The sequence below is a fragment of the Mustelus asterias genome, chromosome 18 (assembly GCF_964213995.1).
Source record: "Mustelus asterias chromosome 18, sMusAst1.hap1.1, whole genome shotgun sequence".
NCBI lineage: Eukaryota > Metazoa > Chordata > Chondrichthyes > Carcharhiniformes > Triakidae > Mustelus > Mustelus asterias.
Genome location: NC_135818.1, coordinates 49,667,187 through 49,688,480, shown reverse-complemented (window position 1 = coordinate 49,688,480; position 21,294 = coordinate 49,667,187). Strand labels below are relative to the sequence as shown.

General features: G+C 40.9%; 1 protein-coding gene across 2 annotated transcripts in view; it reads left to right on the top strand.

The window, feature by feature from the left end:
• fbxo34 (F-box protein 34) overlaps positions 1 to 6,987 on the top strand; it is a 38,345-nt gene extending 31,358 nt beyond the window's left edge. For both annotated transcript variants that reach the window (XM_078233880.1, XM_078233881.1), the window contains one exon: positions 1,734 to 6,987. In XM_078233880.1, the coding sequence (XP_078090006.1) occupies positions 1,744 to 3,945 (2,202 nt within the window). In that variant the 5' untranslated portion in view covers positions 1,734 to 1,743 and the 3' untranslated portion in view covers positions 3,946 to 6,987. The remainder of the gene's footprint in view (positions 1 to 1,733) is intronic.
• Positions 6,988 to 21,294: the final 14,307 nt, after the last annotated feature.

Here is a 21,294-nt window from a genome sequence, read left to right as displayed (position 1 = left end):
ATGTATGTATGTACTCTGTATGTAAACCTCGCAATGTTATGTTTGAGAATTGCAGTCCACTAACACTTCACACCCTTACAGACCCAGGGTGGTTCATTTGTTTTGCATTTAGCACACGTGCTGTCCATGTGACTATGATATCTTCCTATTCTGGTCCCATCTGAATATAACTAAATTACATCTTATCAGGCAGGTCCAGGCAGTGTCCATGCTTCCTTTCAGCATCAATCTCCTCAAGAACCAAAATACTTGTAATCTAACAAGTTCAATTCTTTCTGCTGACTCTGTGGTGTTTTATATGCTTGTTGGAACTGAGCATTTGTTTCCCCTGTGTCAGTCAGCATTGTTGTGCGATCACCAATTAACATTTAGCTGCTTGTGTTTGGACTAACATCCAGCAACCACTTACACAATTCTGCAGCTGTAACTAACAGCTAAGAAATGTAAAATGGGGAATGCATTTTTACGCAAGGTACTTATTTTAGACTTGTCACTGAATTCCCTTAAGAACAAGAAAAACTCTTTTGCCAAGAGACATCAACCATGGTGCCTTGTGTGAGATGGAAGGTGGGAATGAAGAATGCTATTTTTCAGTCTCCTTACAGGATCATATGAGAATTTGGGGTTGGGGATATGCTGTTGAAATTGAGAGGGGTATGTTTCAGTGGAGAATGTGAGGGAGGTCACATTAAAGGTTTTATGATGTATTATCTTTCTATTTGACCTATTATCTCAGTAGAGTGGCTGTCCTCTTGGGGGCCAGTTGTCTCCAAAGTTAAGGAAAGATGTAGCATCCACTGTTTACTCAACCAGACTCTAATGAATTCAATATGCTCGGAAAGGTTGAGGTAGGTCTGTGGCAGCAATACCACAATGACTTCCTGCTTAAGTGAAGATAAATTTTCTTTCTGACGATGTAAACTGTTGACATTTGGGAGATAAATTTGATTTCACTCGAATAAAGAGGTTGGCTTGCTGTTTAAAAATAAAAGTCGCCCATTTAAGACCGAGATCGGGAAAACCATTTTCTCTGGGGGGGCGGTTGAGAGACTTTGGAATTCTCTTCCTCAAAAGGTGGTTGAGGCACAGTCTTTGAATATCTTTAAAGCAGAAGTAAATAGATCCTGGATAAGCAAAATGGTGAAAGATTAACCAGGGTAGGCAAGAATATGAAGTTGAGGTTAAAGTTAGATTAGCCACGATCTTATTGAATAGCGAAGCAGGATCGAGTGGCCTACTCCTGCATTCAATGCCTGTGTACATAGGGTTGTAATTGTGCTTGGTGCTGATGCTTGCTAAGGGTGATGACCACTGATTAAGGTATGCCAAGGTTACTTGTAGAGAGCCATAGAAGCATACGGCACAGGAGGTGGCATCAGGGGATATATTCCGTGTAAATTGCACAGTGGTGCTGCAACTGGGAAATTCTCTGTGTACAAGTCACTTCCTTTAAGTTTTTAAAAAAAAGTCACACAATTACATCAGCTGTGCACTCCAAAATAAAACTTAGGGGAATGTTGCCCATGGGCTCTTATATCTCAAACTTTTTCACAAATTAGCATTGTATGTTAAACTGATGTACCTTCTATCCCATCAAGGCAAGCTCAAATACTTTTTGGTAAGTACTGATCGTAGTATGTAAGATTTAGCATAATATCTCTCCCTTAGTCTTTCTAGAAATAAAAATCAGAATTCTTTAGTTATACTGTGACCATTTTGATCTTTGTTTGCAGGTTGGCCATTATGCACCTTAAGCCATACCCAAAGCTTCAAAAGAAAGATGCATCTCTTGAATCAAGCCAAGAGGCACTTGGAGAGCTTTGCTCCAGCCAGCATGCAACTGTAAGAGTTGAAAGATGCCAATCCACCTACAATAATCAGTCATGCTGTAAAGCCATCACAGTTAGTACAGTGGCATCTCACATCAGCTTATGGTGTCCAAGGCCTTTTGGTTTCATTTCTCAAAATAAAATGTGCAATATGAGGAATCCAACTGATAATCTTGCCTTTAAGGGAAGAAAGAAACATGTGTCTGAAAATATTCTGCCTCCTTCTATTCATCAGGAAGAAGGGGAGGCACCACTGGATATCTGGGCAGTCATAAAACCTGGTAACACAAAGGAGAAAATAGCCTTCTTTGCAGCACATCAGTGCAATAATAGGACTGGTTCCATGAAAATAAAAAGCAGCTGGGATACTGAAGTCACAACTGCTAAACGCAGAAAGAAATCTGCTGATCTAGAGAGAGTAAAAATTCAACCAATGAGAATAAAAGATAATGTGAAGGATGTTGACAGAAGGTGTTTACATGCTGATCCCCCAACAACCAGTAACAGTGAGGAGAATTCATCTGTCAATAATGAGAAACAAAATGGTGATGGACTATGTCATAGTAGCTCCCTTTCTGTGGCAGAAATGGTGGCTTTTCTAGAACAAAGGGCAAATTCACTGCTCCCAGACTGTAGCAAAACATTTACAAATGCCAGTGCTAACATACCAGGTATTGTGCATTCAAAGGGAGGGTCCCCATCACCAGAAGCCATTTCTGCTACAGGACCCGAGTTTGGTTTAAGCCACAAAAAGTCCACTGAAAACAAACTACAGGGTGAGTATGTCCGTGTTATAGAAGTTATAGCAAAGCTTGAATCAGAGTGCTTGAAGAATCAGCATGACAGAAACGGAGAGAGTTTGTCCAGGAATAATAGTTTTCGGAGAGGGGTGGGGAGGGTTTTGCTGACTAGTCCGCACCAATCGGAGCAAAGCACCAAGAGTGTGGAGGGCATTGCAACATCCATGGGGGTATCCAAAACAGCTGATAATATTGGGGACAATGGACAGTACAGCCATATAAGCACAAGCTGTACTAAACCATGCACTGAATCACAGGAGGATGCTACATGTGATCCATCTCTAGCTATTAACCTTTCAGGTAATGAGTCTTCATTAACCTGCAAAGCAGCAACATCATTGCCAAACAGTACCAGAGAAGTTTTCAGCAGTGATGTTGGGATGCCGGTGGAGTCCTGTATTACCCCATCTCTATGTTGGGAAACGGACAATAAGTTTGTATCAAACTTTAATTTACCAGGGAATGGTAAGCGCGAGTATGCAAATAATTTTACTGTTGATAAGGAGCTGGTGTCGTGTATGGTGGATGGGAATCTGGTTAGTAGAGTGAATGGAGCAACAGAATGTACACCAGTAACTAGATCTAATCGGGAAGACTCTAATCCTTGTGAGGAACCACTTCCTGGAGAATTATTTTTCACACTTGAACAGTCCCATATGGAAAACTTGGATTCAAATGAAAATACTACTGAGGAACTCCAGGATGTTGCACAATTCAAGGATGACTTAGTGACTGCTAAAAGCAAAACATTTGACAGAAGTTGCTTAGAAGCAAATCAGGACAATTCTCTTCTATCTTTCAAAACCACATGCCCTTCATTAACTGAGCTCTTTCCTCTAAGGAGACAAGTATCTCATGAATTCCTAGAAACACGCTTCAAAATTCAACAGCTTCTTGAGCCTCGGCAGTACATGGCCTTTTTACCACACCACATTATGGTGAAGATTTTCATGTTCCTCCCTACCAAAACCCTGGCAGCTCTGAAATGCACGTGCCATTATTTCAAGTTCATTATAGAAAACTATGACATTAGAGCAACAGATTCACGCTGGGTTTGTGACCCACGATACAAAGATGATCCATGCAAGCAGTGCAAAAAGCATTACTCAAAAGGGGATGTGTCACCATGTCGATGGCACTCGAAACCTTATTACAAAGTTTTACCCTATGGGCGCTCATACTGGATGTGCTGTTGGCAGACGGAAAAAGATTCACTGGGCTGTAAAATTGGGCTTCATGATAATAACTGGGTGCAGTCTTCTAATCGCATCCAACAAATATGTGAAAAAGCAAAGAAGAATGGAGAAGGAATGTAACTTTTTAAAGAAAACACATGGTGGATTTGGTTTCGCCTGACTAGAGATTTAAGGAAAGTCCTGATGGATGGTCTGCTTCCTGTAGAAATTGGAATATTTTGTCAGTCCTGCACTGTTTACATTGTACAGTATGATCATATTGGCTTATATGAATCTGCATGTACAGAACTGCAGCAGCTGTTAACTGTGCGAAAAGTGCAGTATTTGCTCTATCATGTGTTTGATCAATGATAGTATTGTACTGTTAATGTAGCTGGCACAGCAACAAACCACTACAATGCAGCTATGTCAATGTTGCAGTTAATCTGTTTTAAATTTTGGTCTTTCTTTTGAATAGTTTGTATATTCTACCTAAAATTACATTTAAGTGAAAATGCAAAACATTGGCGTGGGAATGAACTCAACACATCTTAACAAAATTGGTCACCTAAGACATAGTTAGAATTATGATAGTCAAGTGTTGCTATATGACGTTGGGGCAAATACATGGAAAAAATGTTATTTTGGCATTGCAAAATTACAGGTTATGCAAGATTTAAAATGGCTTGTTTTTTTTTTGTCAGTAATATTGCTTGGATCTTCCGTTCTAATTTCCGTATGAGTGCTTTCAATTGACGAGTTGCAGTGATTTCTGGGAGCCTTTTTCTGGTCTTAAAAGGAAATTAAGTGGAAGTTTTTTTTTTTGCTTTGTTTTTGCAAACCTTATTCGGATAATTATAAAATGTAAAGCTGTTCACCAAGTGCTTTCAACAGGTAAAGATACCCTGGACAGTGCAAAATATGATTTTTTTTCTCGCCTACTTGATATAGAGTCATGCATCCTTTGGTTTCTGAAAGCACTCTGTACATATTTTGCTATTTAGTCAATAAATGAACACATCTCTTTTAAACTAAGTTAAGGTTGGAACTGTTGATGCCGCAAGTGGAGAGTTATATAAACCCTTGTATAAAGCAGTCATTTTAGTGAAGTAGGTGTTTTAGTAAGATTAACCAGTTACTGTGTTGAAATAAGATATAACTCAACTTTATATCAAAAACAAAATTCATTTTGCCATGTTCTGATCTAACTGATATCAGTTTGTCATATTTAAAATCTTGTTTATTGATGAGCAATAAAAAATCTATTTTTAAACACAACTTTCTACAAAATTAAAGCCATAAATTTCATTTTGGCATCATAGTGTGGGGAAAAATATAAACCTCATCCTCAAAATATATGAAAAAGAGGTCATGTTTAAATCTAAGCAACATATTAAATTGCCATGATTTAATAATAACCACTTCAGCCCCAATGCCCCTGTGGTTTTATATTTTGAGTTTCAGTCGAAAGCTCTATTCCAGCTTGACTTTAAAATTATTCATTTTTAATTTTCCTCCTCCTTCCTCTTTCCTTATCTCAGAAAAATGGAAAGCAATATAAAAGCATCCTCTCATCTCTTCGACACAGTGTGAATCAGAGGTGGACATTTTTACTTGTGTCGGTGAGTGAGTGTATGTGTGTACATATATATATTTTTTAAAATCTGGCTTCTGAGGTTTCTCGAGAAAGAAACAACTAACAAAATTCATCTCAGTTCATACCCCCTGTGTGAGTAGTTGTTTAGTTTCTCAACCCTGGAGATCAATGTTATTTTTAATATTGTACTTTTCTCCTACATCAGAAATGTTCAGCATTGTGAAACAGTGGTGAACGTAAGGCTGGGACAGGGAATGTTGAAAACATTCAGCAAGTTAGGCTGCATTTGTGGAGAGAGGAAGTTAGGGTTCAAATGAAAGGTCATCAACCTGAAAAATGAACCCCCTCCCTTTCTCCATGGATGCTGCCTCACTTGCTGAGTGTTCACAGCACTTTGTTCATTTTTTTTCAGATTTCCAGCAACTGCAGTATTTTGTTTAGAGCTCAGATATTGTGCCTACTTACCCCATTTCAAGAATACCACCTCTTTTCAAAGATCACTGTCTCTAACACTCCCAAAACTAGGTTGTCAGAGTACTGATGGATGTGTTTATTTTTCTAAATAAATCTTTTAAAGCACTTTTACTGCCTTTGTGAGCTTGGGATACATGATTTGATTGCATATTTAAACTTGTGTTCCCAATTGTAGTCAGAACTAGGATTTATTTTTTACATTGGTGCTGTCCTGTAAATGTGCATTACTTTGAATTTTATAAAGGTAGAAAAGTATTCCCAAATGCAATAAATCTGACACAAGTTTTTATTTAGTTTTTGATTACCAATGCACTTAACATTTTCAGATGGTGCCTAAAAATGTTTGCCTGTTTGTTTGCTACTGACTCCTCAATTCTGCATAACCTGTAACTCTTTGCTTTCAGAATGTATTTTGCCCCAACCAAACTTTTTTGCTGCTTGCTCCAGAAAGACTTTCACTTGAGTGCTCAACGTTGCAAGCATCTCTATTTACATTTCAGCAGTTAAGATACACAATTGTTCACTGCTGTTTCTGTGGGTCATGTACATTAACTTGCAATTTTCTATAAGCTTTAAACAAGTTGTAACATGAATAAAATGGGACATTAATAAAAAAAAAGTACTGGTTGTAAATGTTTGGTACCTAATATAGAAATTTGTTTATAAGCCCATTTCTGGATTAGAACTTTTAAGATAGTCTTTACTGTAAACGTTAATCAATATTATGTTGGAAGCTGTATCAGACTCCAAGTATTTCAGTTGTTAATAAAGCCAAATTTGGGTTGATGACAATTTAATCAACTTTTCACCATAGAAGTGACTTGATTTTGGTTTTTGGCTATAGTTTTTGTATAGAAGCCTCATTGTCCAGAATTAGCTTTTGGGCAATAATTATGAGCCACCTGCCACGTGTTTTATCATCCTTCTATCTGTTTGTGTGTGTGTGTGTGTGTGTTGGTGTTTATATGTCCTCCACCGATATTGTTGCCTTTTTGTGTTTTTAAGGTGAAAATGTTCTCTGAATTATGTGAAGTACTTAATGACGGTCGAGTGGCTCTCAATGTTGAGTTGGTGGATAACTGCACCACTTAATGTGGCATTAAATCATATGGACCAGTAAGATCCCGGATTTGTGCTGTTAATTCTGTGCTTGGGGGTGGGTGGAGGGGGAGGGTGAGAAACGGTACCGCAGTTCACTTTAAATCTGTAAGGTGGAGTGGGTTGGTAGGAGAAAAATGCATGTGTTTAGCTGTTAAGTAAAAACCATCCTATGGTAAAATGGTCAATCTTAAATGGAAGAATGGCTGGTATGTGGTAGCAGAGGCCTGTGGAACAGTGACCCAATATGATTTGGTCCCTTTTGGGAAGGGCTGGAGCAAATGCATTACCCATTGTGCAATGCGTTTATTTACTTGGCAATTACTACTGACTGGGTACACACAAATATCATTTTCTGCTTCAGTTTTACAATACATACCCTTTAGTGAATAATTAGATTTGATATTCTTATCACCATGCATATTTTCTCAGTTAAATGCTTTTTGCCATTGTCTTTCCAGTCTGATCAGTTGCAATTACTATTCTCCAATATTTGTACCTGCATTGAATCTGGGATTCTACTGCATAATTCAAAGCATTGCCCAGAAAAGTTTACATTTGGAAAACTGAGTAGGTTTCTCAATGGCTTCTGAAATATAGCCAAAAACCAATTGGAGTCTTGCCATCAAGGGTTTGGAGGAAAAAAGGGAAATTACTAGAGCCTCTAATTAGATGGAGTAACTGAACACTGTGAAAGTTTTCACTGATCTGGGAAAGCCACCATGGATTTGTAAAAGGTAGGTGAATCTTTTTGAAAAGATGACTGAAGTAGTGGACAAGGAGTGTTTACCTATATGGAGTTCCAGAAGGCTTTTGATAACATCCCTCATAATTAACTATCAGCAAAAGTCATGGAATTGAAGGAAGATTATTGACCTGGTTAGCAAATTGGCTTAACAGGAGGAGACTGAGTGCAAGGATAATGGGCAGATGCTCCAATTGGCAGAATGTGATTAATGGTATTGCATGTGGATGTATTAGGGCCTTAACTGTTTGCTATCTTTATTAATGACATGGAAACATAGGAGCAGGAGTAGGCCATTTGGCCCTTTTGAGCCTGCTCCACCATTCAATCTGATCATGGCTGATCCTTTATCTCAATGCCATAATCCTACGCTCTTCCCATCCTTCATGACACTTTGAGTCTAGAAATCTATCTAGTTCCTCAAATATATTGGCTTCCACAGGTTTACCACTGAGTGAAGATGTTTCTCCTCCTCTCAGTCCTAAATGGCCTTCCCTGTATCCTCAGACTGAGACCTCTTGTAGGACCCCCCTGCCCCCAGCCAGAGGAAACAGTATCCAGTCTGTCCAGTCTTGTCAGAATTTTAATGTGTTTCAATTAGATCCCCTCATTCATTCATTTAAATGCCAGGTACAGTTAACCCATTCTCTCCTCCTATAACAGCCCTGACATCCCAGGAATCAGTCTGGTAAACTTTCGATGCAGTCCCCTATGGTATACATCCTTAGATGAGGAGATCAAAACCACACACAACATTCCAGATGTGGCCTCACCAAGGCCCTGTACAACTGCAGTAAGACATCCTTGCTCCTGCACTCAAATCCTCTTTGGCTCAAAGGGCCAAACGACCTACTCCTGCTCCTATGTTTCCATGTCATTAATAAAGATAGCAAACAGTTAAGGTCCTAATACATCCACGTGCAATACCATTAATCACATTCTGCCAATTGGAGTATCTACCCATTATCCTTGCACTCAGTCTCCTCCTGTTGAGCCAATTTGCTATCCAGGTCAATAATCTTCCCTTAATTCCATGACTTTCAACTTTTGCTGATAGTTAATTATGAGGGATGTTATCAAAAGCCCTCTGGAACTCCATATAGGTAAACACTCCTTGAAGGCCAACATATCATTTGTCTTCCTAACTGCTTGCTGTACCTGCATGCTTGCTTTCAGTGACTGGTATACTAGCACAGCCAGATTCCTTTGTACATCAACATTTCCCAATCTCACCACTTAAGTAATAGTCTGCTACTCTGTTTCTCTGTCTGAAGTGTATAACTTCACATTTATCCATGTAATACTGCATCTGCCATGTATTTGCTCACTCAACTTGTCTAAATCACCTTGAAACCTCTTAACATCCTGGTCACCACTCTCGTTGCCATCAAGTTTTGTCATCAACAAACTTGGAAATATTACATTTGGTTTCCTGATCCAAATCATTGATGTGAATAAGGGCCCACGCACTCATCCTTGTGGACCCCACTAGTCACCACCTGCTGCTTTGAAAAAGACATTTATTTCCATTCTCGGTTTCCTATCTGCTAAACAATGCTCAATCTATGCCAACATATTATCCCCAATCCTGTGCGCTTTAATTTTGCATACTAACCCCCGATGTGGGACTTCATCAAAAGCTTTCTGAAAATCCAAATGCACCACATCCACTGGTTCTCCCATACCTACTCCACTAGTTACACTCTGATAAAGCTCCAGTAAGTTTGTCGAACATTATTTCCCTTTCATAAATCCATGTTGACTCTGTCTAATCCTGTTATTTTTTAAGTGTCCTGTTATCATATCCTTTATGATAGACGCTAGTACTTTCCTGCTACTGACTTTAGGCTCACTGGTTTATAATTACCTGTTTTCTCCCTCCCACCTTGTTTAAATAATGGGGTTACATTTGCCAGCCTCCAATCTGCTGATACGTCCAGAATCCATAGAATTTTAGAAGATGACAACTAACAATTTTCATGGCCGCCTCCTTCAGAAGCCTGGGACGTAGATGTATCAAGCCCTGGGGATTTATCGGCTTTCAGTCGCTTTAATTTCTCCAGCACTCTTTTTAATAATACTCATTTCTTTCAATTCCTCCTCTTTCAGTTTTTATGTTACTTCAAGTTTAAGTTTACTAGTACTCAATCTCTTGATCCTGCTTTGCTGAAGCAGCCTTGTGTTGCTCTGCTTTGGATCTAATACCATAATTTCTTTTGTAAGCCATAGTTGGGCTGCTTTTCTTGTTGTATTTTTGCACCAGAAAGGAATGTACAATTGTTGCAACGCATACGTTAGTTCCTTAAATATAAACCATTGCCCATCCACCGTCATGCCTTTTAATGAAGTTCCCCAATCTATCTTAGCCAACTCATACCTTTGTTTAGATTTAGAACTCTAGCTTCAAATCGGACTCCTTCACTTTCCACTCTAACAAATTCTATCATGTTATGACCACTCACAACAAGATTATTAATTAACCCCTTCTCATTGTGTAATACCAAATCCTAGGATCACATGTTCCCTGGTTGGTTCCTCGACATACTGGTCTGGAAAAAAAAATCTTGTGCAGACTCCAGCCATCAGCCACAATATTGTTGCTAATTTGGTTTGCCCAATCTATATGTAGATTAAAGTCTTGGATGATGGGATAGAGAGCCACATGTCCAAGTTGCTGATGACAAAAGGGTTACTTTATAAGGATTATAAATGGAAGTGCAAAATCACAGATGATAATAGATTAAATGAACAGAATAAATGGTGTAAGATCATTTACTTTGGTCCTAAAAAGATACTTTTTAAATGATAAGTTACAAACAAGAGGTCCAGAACAGGTACAGAAAATCAAACATGCTAATGAAATGGCCTTTGTACCCAATGGACAACAACTATAGAAGGTCTTGGTTAGATCACACTTAGAATTGCTCACTGTATTCCAAGTGCCACACATAAGGAAGGATATATTGGCCTGGGAGGAGTGTAGTGTAGATTTACCTGGACGCCAAAGTTTAAATGAAGAGGAGAGATTATAAAGACGTGTGTTATATTTCCTGGAATTTAAGAGGCTAGTGGGTGATTTGATTGAACGTTTCAAGATATTGAAGGGAAAGTGATTGGGTAAATGGGGAGAAAGTTAAGTGGGGAATTAATCTAAAAAATAGAACCAGGTTTTTCAGGAGAAACGCTTCTAAACACAAGATGGTAGAAGTTTGGAACTCTTCTGCAACATCTGATGCTAGGACGAAGTAGAAAGGGTTGAGAGCTTAACCTGTCCTGGTCCTCCCATGCTGACACTATAGTTAAGAAAGCCCACCAACGCCTCTACTTTCTCAGAAGACTAAGGAGATTTGGCATGTCAGCTACAACTCTCTCCAACTTTTCCAGATGCACTGTAGGAAGCATTCTTTCTGGTTGTATCACAGCTTGGTATGGCTCCTGCTCTGCCCAAGACCGCAAGGAACTACAAAAGGTTGTGAATGTAGCCCAGTCCATCACGCAAACCAGCCTCCCATCCATTGACTCTGTCTACACTTCCCGCTGCCTCGGCAAAGCAGCTAGCATAATTAAGGACCCCACGCACCCCGGACATTCTCTCTTCCACCTCCTTCCGTCGGGAAAAAGATACAAAAGTCTGAGGTCACGTACCAACTGACTCAAGAACAGCTTCTTCCTTGCTGCTGTCAGACTTTTGAATGGACTTATCTTGTATTAAGTTGATCTTTCTCTACACCCTAGCTATGACTGTAACACTACATTCTGCACTCTTGTTTCCTTCTCTATGAACGGTATGTTTAGTCTGTATAGCGCGCAAGAAACAATACTTTTCACTATGTTAATACATGTGACAATAATAAATTTAAAATCAAAGGTTATTGAATTTAAGGCCTGGGTTTAGAAAAAGACAGGTGTGTAAAGTTAAGTTGGAGAGCAGCTCCAACTGAATCGTGCAACAGGCTTGAAGAGCTAAATGGCCGCCTCCTGTTCCTATAATTAAATCAGAGCAAGAGAAGACTGTGCCACTGAAGGTCAGAGGCAGCAGGTAGGCATTAGAGTTAAAGGGGAGGTGAAGGAGCTAGCTGATCATTAAGATTAGAACAGCTTTATAAGGTTGGGAGTGGGTGTGATGGGGAATGACCTTTGGGGGAAATAGTTCAGTTTTTAAGTTAAACATTGAATTATTGTATTCTCATGAGCTAAAATCGGCCAAGACATCAGCAAATTTACAGAGAGCCAGGTAGAGTGGAAGACTTGGACCCCTATTGCAGTGGTTCTCAAACCGGGGTCTGTCGAGACTTTCTCGAGGACCATGAAATAATGTGAAAGTACTTGCTCAGCAGAGTTGGCCCAATAGGTGGGCGACCTCCCTAGGCGCCACTATCAGGACTTGAAACTCATCTTGTTACATGTAACTCGGGGCTCTTTGCATAAGAGGCTGCCTTTTTTGATTGAAAACCCGTATGGAGTAATACAGCAAATGTTAACTGAGTGTGCAACCTTTTTCATTGTTTTTGTTTACAGTATGATTAAATTGTGCATTATGGTTTAATACTGCGCTAAATTAAAATGTCCTACCCTTCACACGAAGCTGTTCTCATGCTGGCCAGCAAGTCTGATCACATCTTTAGGAACTTGAGCACACTCTGATATGCAAAATGGCTAAAACTTTATATTTAACAGAGCCTTTCGCATCCTTGGGAGCTCCCAAAACACTTCAGTTATTGACGTCTAGTCACTGTTGCTTCGCAAGCAAATGCAGCAGCCAATTTGCGCACGGCAAGATCCCACGAACAGCAACGAGGTAAGCCATCTAAATGTGTAGGTTGGTGCCCTGACGTGTACACCATCTTGGTTGTCCTCTATTCCCCCACACCCGACACTTTGGAAGGTTCCCTGGATATCACAAGTTGTTTTTAGCTCGTCTTTGCAGTTTCCAGTGAGTTTTTGGAGATAATTACAAGTTTTAGCTCCTTTAAGTATTTAGTTATTACCTGTATCACTTCTAGTTGATTTCTGGTGTGCAAGCTTTACTGACTACTAAAACTGCAGGACATTAAGGTTCTCTAAGTGCTTTTGGCAAATTTTTAGATGTCCCTTCCCGGGGGAGGTTCGTCCTCAGGTCTTCAGCAAGGGATCCTGAGATTCTTGGGTGAGTTTCTATCGCTCTAGCTAATTTAACTAATTCCCCAAAAGAAAAGTGAGAGCCCGGTTAGGATGCTCCCCACCCCCACTCAACCATAGCTTTGACAACCAGTCACATTGTGAGGAAGTGATATCATGTGATTAGTGGATCTCCGGTGCATTCTTTCATCCCAGCAACTGCCAAAGATATTTGGGCAATTAAAAAATTTGCACGGTATATTGTTCAAACCTAGCTGTATAAATCAATGTATTCAGCAGTAACTGCAACAGAAGCTTATCTGCAGTCTGCTTTTTACTTTGGGGTTATAACCATTTTACTTACTGCCCTTCCCAAAACTCCCCCCGAGTTTCTCTTTTCCTCCTGCACTTTTTACTGAGGGGCGACTCGTTCTGCCATTTCAATCTCCATCTCAAGTCTCCTTTCCCTCCTCCGAATTCGTACCCTCCTGCTTCTTACCACCCCGACTTCCTTCTGTGTCTGCTCCTGAGGAGAAAAAAATCTTCAATTTCCTTACACTCAAACTCCCAATTGCCTCGGCTTTCACCTTCCATAAACAATAGTATTGCAGTTGATATTTAGAACAAAGAACAATACAGCACAGGAACAGGCCCTTCGGCCCTCCAAGCCCACGCCGCTCCCTGGTCCAAACTAGACCATTCTTTTGTATCCCTCCATTCCCACTCCGTTCATGTGGCTATCTAGATAAGTCTTAAACATTCCCAGTGTGTCTGCCTCCACCACCTTGCCCGGCAGCGCATTCCAGGCCCCCACCACCCTCTGTAAAATACGTCCTTCTGATATCCGTGTTAAACCTCCCCCACCCCCCCAGCCCTCACCTTGAACCTATGGCCCCTCGTGAATGTCACCACCGATCTGAGAAAAAGCTTCCCACCGTTCACCCTATCTATGCCTTTCATAATTTTATACACCTCTATTAAGTCACCCCTCATCCTCCGTCTTTCCAGTGAGAACAACCCCAGTTTACCCAATCTCTCCTCATAACTAAGCCCTTCCATACCAGGCAACATCCTGGTAAACATCCTCTGCACTCTCTAAAGCCTCCACGTCTTTCTGGTAGTGTGGCAACCAGAACTGGGCGCAGTATTCCAAATGCGGTCGAACCAACGTTCTATACAACTGCAACATCAGACCCCAACTTTTATACTCTATTCCCCGTCCTATAAAGGCAAGCATGCCATATGCCTTATTCACTACCTTCTCCACCTGTGATGTCACCTTCAAGGATCTGTGGACTTGCACACCCAGGTCCCTCTGCGTATCTACACCCTTTATGGTTCTGCCATTTATCGTATAGCTCCCCCCTACGTTAGTTCTACCAAAATGCATCACTTCACATTTATCTGGATTGAACTCCATCTGCCATTTCTTTGCCCAAATTTCCAGCCTATCTATATCCTTCTGTAGCCTCTGACAATGTTCCTCACTATCTGCAAGTCCAGCCATTTTCGTGTCGTCCGCAAACTTACTGATCACCCCAGTTACACCACCTTCCAGATCGTTTATATAAATCACAAACAGCAGAGGTCCCAATACAGAGCCCTGCGGAACACCACTAGTCACAGGCATCCAGCCGGAAAAAGACCCTTCCACTACCACCCTCTGTCTTCTGTGACCAAGCCAGTTCTCCACCCATCTAGCCACCTTTATCCCATGAGATCCAACCTTTTGCACCAACCTACCATGAGGGACTTTGTCAAACGCTTTACTAAAGTCCATATAGACGACATCCACGGCCCTTCCCTCGTCAACCATTCTAGTCACTTCTTCAAAAAACTCCTCCAGGTTAGTGAGGCAGGACCTCCCTCTCACAAAACCATGCTATCGTTAATGAGTTTATTCCTTTCTGCAATGAAACCTTCATCCACTTCCAATTGTAGCAATTGTTCCATCTTTGCGCCCTCAAGTTCAAGAGGTGCAGCATGACTGACCCAAAAAGGGTTAATTTGGCTTTTTTACATTCTTTCACGGGATGTGGGCGTCACAGGCTAGGCCAGCATTTATTGCCCATCCCTAATTGCCCTGGAGAAGGTGGTGGAGCACTCATCTTGAACCACTGTAGTCCATATAGTATAAATGGATTCAGGAGTTCCAGGATTTTACTCTGGAAAAGTGAAGGAATGGCAATATAGTTCCAGATCAGGATCGTATGTGACTGGGAGGTGAACTTGTAGATTATGGTGTTCCTATGCTTCTGCTGCCATTGTCCTCGGTGGTAAAGGCCATGGGTCAGGAAGGTGCAGTTGAAGGAGTTTTGGTGAGTTGCTGCAATGCATCTTGCAGATGGTGCACACCGCTGTGTCAGTGGTGGCGGGGGGGGGCAGAAATGTTTAAGGTGGTGGATGGAATGCCAATCAGGTGTGCTGCTTTTGCCCTGGATGGAGTCAATCTTGTGGTGTTGTACCTGCACTCATCTAGGTGGATAGGCTTTGGGGAGTCAGGAAGTGAGTTATTCCTCTCAGAATTGACAACCTCCAACCTATTCTTGTAAGCCTTAGTATTTTTATGGCTGATCCAGTTAGTTACTGGTCAATGGGAACCCCCATGATGTTGGTTATGAGGGATTCAGCGATATTAATGCCATTGAATGGGTGGCACGGTAGTACAGTGGTTAGGGGCGGCACGGTAGCACAGTGGTTAGCACTGCTGCTTCACAGCTCCAGGGACCTGGGTTCGATTCCCGGCTTAGGTCACTGTCTGTGCGGAGTTTGCACATTCTCCTCGTGTCTGCGTGGGTTTCCTCCGGGTGCTCCAGTTTCCTCCCACAGTCCAAAGATGTGCGGGTTAGGTTGATTGGCCGTGATTAAATTGCCCCTTAGTGTCCTGAGATGTGTAGGTTAGACGGATTAGTGGGTAAAATATGTAGGGATATGGGGGTAGGGCCTGGGTGGGATTGTGGTCGGTGCAGACTCGATGGGCCGAATGGCCTCTTTCTGTACTGTAGGGTTTCTATGAATGTTATCAGCTGCCATCAGTCATAGAGGTTTACAGCATGGAAACAGGCCCTTTGTCCCAACTTGAACATGCTGCCCCCTTTTTTTAAGCTAGTCCCAATTGCCTGCGTTTGGCCCATTTCCCTCTATGCCCATCTTATCCATGTAACCGTCTAAACGCATTATAGAATGCTTTATCAGATTTGGCTGGACCACATCAAGCACGTCTAGGTCCTCGTTCATCTGCCAAAATCACCCTCCAGAAATATGGAGAGCAAAAATAATCCCCAATTTATTTCATCCACTTGCCAGTTCCCTCCACCTTCACACAATAATGAATGCAGGAAGCTCATGGGCATCTTTGTCAGTAAAATCAAAACAACTAGTTCCATTACCTTTGTTTCCACCCTCCTAGCCCTTGTGCACAAATTTAACCCTCCCTCAGACCCTCCCCACCCACTAACTTGGATCCCATGTTCTTCATTAGCTTTTCTCTTGGCTCCTTCATTTTCCCTCCAAGCTCTCATTCGACCATGAGGCTTCCTGCTTCCTTGATTCTATTCCCATTAAATTGCTGAAAATGTACCTTCCTTCTGACAATTAAAATGGTTTCCTCTTAAACAGCATTATCACCTTCCTGTTGAAAAACTGCCATCATAACACTATTTCTTAAAAATAGTCTTTGCAATCTACTGTTCCATCTCCAATCTCACCACCACCTCCAAATTGTTGAACATCATCTCCCAAATCCATGTTTCTCTTTCCCACAAACCCAAGCTTGAATCCCCCCAATTAGATTTCTGCTGTCCCTCCACCACTGACAGGACAAAGTCACAAATTACATCTTTTGACTGTGGTGCATTTTCTCTCCTTGCCCTGTCTGCAACTTTGACAGAATTGACCTTCTTCAAAATCCCTCCCCTCTGTTGTCGAGTAGAAGTGCCCTGTCCTGATGCCACTCCTGCCAATCAAGTAACAACCACTGCAACAATGATAAATCTTCCCACTGTCTAGCTACCTCTGGCGTCCCACAAAGATTCATCCTTGGCCCCTTATTCATCTTGCTGCTCATTGGTAACATCATTATAAGATGTTAGATCACCTTCCACATATATACTGGTGACACTCGGTTCTACCTTTCCACCATAGGGGTATGGTAACCTTCTGATTACGTTACTAGACGAATAATCCAAGAGGTCTGGACTAATGCCCCAGTGATATGAATTTGAATTCCACCACAGTAGCCGGGGAATTCAAATTCAATTAATTAATATAATCTTAAAGCTAGTAATGGTAATCACAAACTAGCAAATTTTCCCCTATTTCCCCCAACCTAATGAAAACTGGCAGTGATCCTTGTACTAGGGAACACTGTTTTATATGTTGTGATCACAATAAACATTATCTATTTGAAACATCAACACAAATTATTACATTCTAAGCCCCTAGAAACCAGACTTTGTGGGAGATCTGATTGCAGCTTTGATTATTCTGTGCTCTGATAAAAGTAACTTTTCCTTTAATGTTTAAAAAAATGCATGAACAGTATACAATGTCTAAAATGGTAGGAAGAATAAGTGGCACGGGGGTGTCAGGTTGAGATATTTGGGCATATCTCAAATTTGGATAGGAGTTGCAGTTTGAACGATCTTTTAAATCAATGTGTTCATGAGACCATATGCAGCTAATGCAATCAAAATAAGTTATTTGTTAACAAATCAAACATTGCTTATTAATCAAACACAACATTGAACAATTTGTGGATGTTTATAAACCACTTTAAACTGAGGAAAATAAAAATCAACTGATGCTACCAAGCTATTCCATTTGTTTTGAAAATCATTAATGGTTTCTAGAGCTTCACACTCATGCAGGCAGTAGCTGGTTTACTTGTAATTTTATGGGTTAATAATGCCTGAATTATTGAGTGCGCAGCCCAAGGCCACAAGTCAGTAAGTCAAATTAATTTTGAGAATGGAGCCTGGCCTAACTTGAGAGCTTGCTCATAAGAACCAGAAAAACATTATTAATGTGGGACAATATGACATGGTTTACTTTTCCACATAAAGGTAAGTGAAAGGATTTTGACTATAATATACGTTGATGCAAAATTAATAGTATATTAGTTACTAAATTTTAATGTATTTCAAAGCCATCTATTGAATCATTGGTGGAATGCATCTGTAAAAGATCTTAGTGTTATATTATTTAATAAATAGTCATTTGGTCATACAGAACTTGAGTATTGCTGAAAAAGAGACCTGTTGAAGCTTTGTGTCTTGTGCTCATCAGGATGTTTTGCAAGAATACCAATGTAAGGGGAAAACAACAATTTATACCGTGAGAAGAGAATGCTGAATGGTTTGCAAGCGGACTCTCGTAGCGGCATTGCCACAGAGAATACACCAAGTGATGGTGACTGGCACTCTTTTTCATGTCCAACATTAGAACTTTCTGCAATTCAACATTTCCTAAATAATCGTCGGTGCACTAATTATGCTGACATCCAATTTAAGATTGTCAGTGGGGGGGTCACAGTGTGGCACATTTGCGTGTACGGAAGACAAAGATAACATACACACATTGCACCTGTTTCAGCTAAACAAAATAAATAACAGTCATTTGCTGATTCAATGCCCAGGGCAATGCTTTGAGACAAGTGCCTGGTTTAAATTTTGAACAATGCTTGGCAGTTAACTGTTATATATTTGGGGCTGTTATGTTGCACTGTCACTTTAAGAGTCTAGTCACGTGCATAGTTTGTGACATCTTCAGCTGCTTTGCGGGCTTTTGCCTAATCTGGAATGAGCCCCTAGAGTCAACAGCTTAGTAATAAACCTACATTGTTGTTTTCACCCAGCTCCACATGCTATCGCTTTACTTTCTTTTATCCAACAAGTGCAGTATATAACAGGATAAAAATACTGGCAATGAGGAGCAGATAAAATTCTTTGAGTAAAAGAAGAAAAAGGAAATTGGAGCTGCACTTACCAACTGGAAACTTTGATACTTTGACATTAGGGCAGAATCAACAGCAGGTTAGTGATTGAACCTGGCAATGGACCGGTAAGGCAGTTGGGCAGAAAAAGAAGTCCATATCAAAATTAAAATTGGCACCCCAAAGAGTTCAGGCTGCAGAGCTCGCCACGGGCACAGTTACATGAGGCGTGGAGGTAGAGATTTTGTACATTGCTTTAAATCTAAGAAAAACTGCGATAGTTGGCTCATATGATCTGCAAAATAAGCTAGACCATTATGAATAAGGGAAGCTGCTGAAGGAACGTTGCTGAGCAGGACTCAGCACCCTTGCAGTATGACAGGGAAATGTGGCACCACTGGGCAGTTCGAGGATTGGAAGTACAGTACAGAAAGATTTCAGTATTCTAGCAAACAAGATTCCTGAGTATATAATAGTCCCTGCATTTCTCAGTACCATTGACAGTAAAACTTTTGATTTACTTCGAAGTCCGGTCCAGCCTGAGAAACCTAGCAGCAAAACATACCAGGAATTAACCAAGATACTAGAGAGCCGTTATTCACTCAAACCATTAATTGTAGCGGAGCATCTTCAGTTTCATAACAGTAATCAGCTTGAAGGAGAAAATATTGTGACCCTGAAATGCCTCACAGAGCATTGTTAATTTGGTGACTGGATGATATGATCAGAGACCATTTGGTTTGTAGACTGAAAAATGAGGCTACACACATGAGATTGCTAATTGAATGGAATTTGGGTCTGAAAACAGCTATGGAGAAAGTCGTTTCGATGGAACTTGCTACCAAGGAGGTTTCTCCTTTTGGAGCAAGCACTTGGATCCATTAAATGGCTACTGCCCAGAGAAAACCTACCCAGCAATTGGTGTGTCATTGCTCTGCAAAAATGAGCCATTCACAGGCTGAGTGCTGGAACAAGAATCATGGCAAAATTAGTCACATTGAACAAACATACTGGCAGAAATCAGTTTCCCCAGAAAGGATTGTCCACAGAAGGACACACCTAAAAGGAATTTTACAAAGAAAATAAAATTAGTTTTACAAATAAGATTTACAATGTGGAAGGAAATAATGAAAATATTAACAAAGCACATCAATCTGATCTAAATGTACTTTCAGTTCAAGGTAAATCACATCAGTTCTGGGTGGTTCCAAAATTAAATGGACAGCCTAACAGAATGAAAGTCAACATAGGGGTTGCCATCTCCCTAATTTCTGAGATCACCTATAAGCAAAAATTGAATTATCTATCGTTAAAGCCAGATGTCATCCTGAGGACCTACACTAAGGAAATAGTGCTTCTGAGAGGATACATTTTGTAGTCAAAATAGAATTAAATGGGCAAATGGCAGAGTTGCAACTTCACCTTGTCAGAGGAAGTTTTCCAGCTTGCTTTGGCTGCTCTTGGCTGGAGAAGATAAAGTTGAACTGTGTTGTGATCAGTTTAGTTGATTCTACAGAACATCTTGGAGAAATACAGTAGGGTATTTGAGGAGACCCTAAGATCCATGAAAGATGTACAGGTGGCACTTAGACTGACTTTTGTTTGATCTTAAGTATCTCTGGACATTTGGTGTAGGATACTATTCTTGCCCTAAGGTAGAAGCTGCGTGGGTTTCCTCCGGGTGCTCCGGTTTCCTCCCACAGTCCAAAGATGTGCGGGTTAGGTTGATTGGCCAGGTTAAAAATTGCCCCTTAGAGTCCTGGGATGTGTAGGTTAGAGGGATTAGCGGGTAAAAAATATGTGGGGATAGGGCCTGGGTGGGATTGTGGTCGGTGCAGACTCGATGGGCCGAATGGCCTCCTTCTGCACTGTAGGGTTTCTATGTTCTTAATGAGACCTGTAAACACAGGAGTCTTCAAACCCATCACTACCAATGACTGGGCATTTGCTATTTGCCTGTAATGAAGCAGGACAGGACTATTCACATTTGCAGAGATTTCAAAATGATGATCAATCCAATTGTGTGTGCAGATAATACCGGCACGGTAGCACAGTGGTTAGCACTGCTGCTTCACAGCGCCAGGGACCCGGGTTCAATTCCCGGTTTGGGTCACTGTCTGTGTGGAGTTTGCACACTCTCCCTGTGTCTGTGTGGGTTTCTTCCGGGTGCTCCGGTTTCCTCCAACATTCTGAAAGACGTGCTAAGGAAGTGCATTGACCCGAATAGATGCCAGACTGTGGCGACTAGGGGAATTTCACAGTAACTTCATTGCAGTGTTAATGTAAGCCTTACTTGTGACTAATAAATAAACTTTAATACCTGCTACCTTGTGAGGATTTGTTTGCTGGCTGAAGTTCAACAAAATTGACTTATCATAGGCCTACCTGCAAATGAATGTTGTCGCTGAATCTCAACACCTGCTTACCGTCATAACACAGTGTGAAAATTTCACCAATACCTCCATGGTCATCACGTCACATTGCTGATGGACCATCGTCCCTTAACTATAAAGGTGTTCCAACACTTGCCCCAAGTGGATATATCCA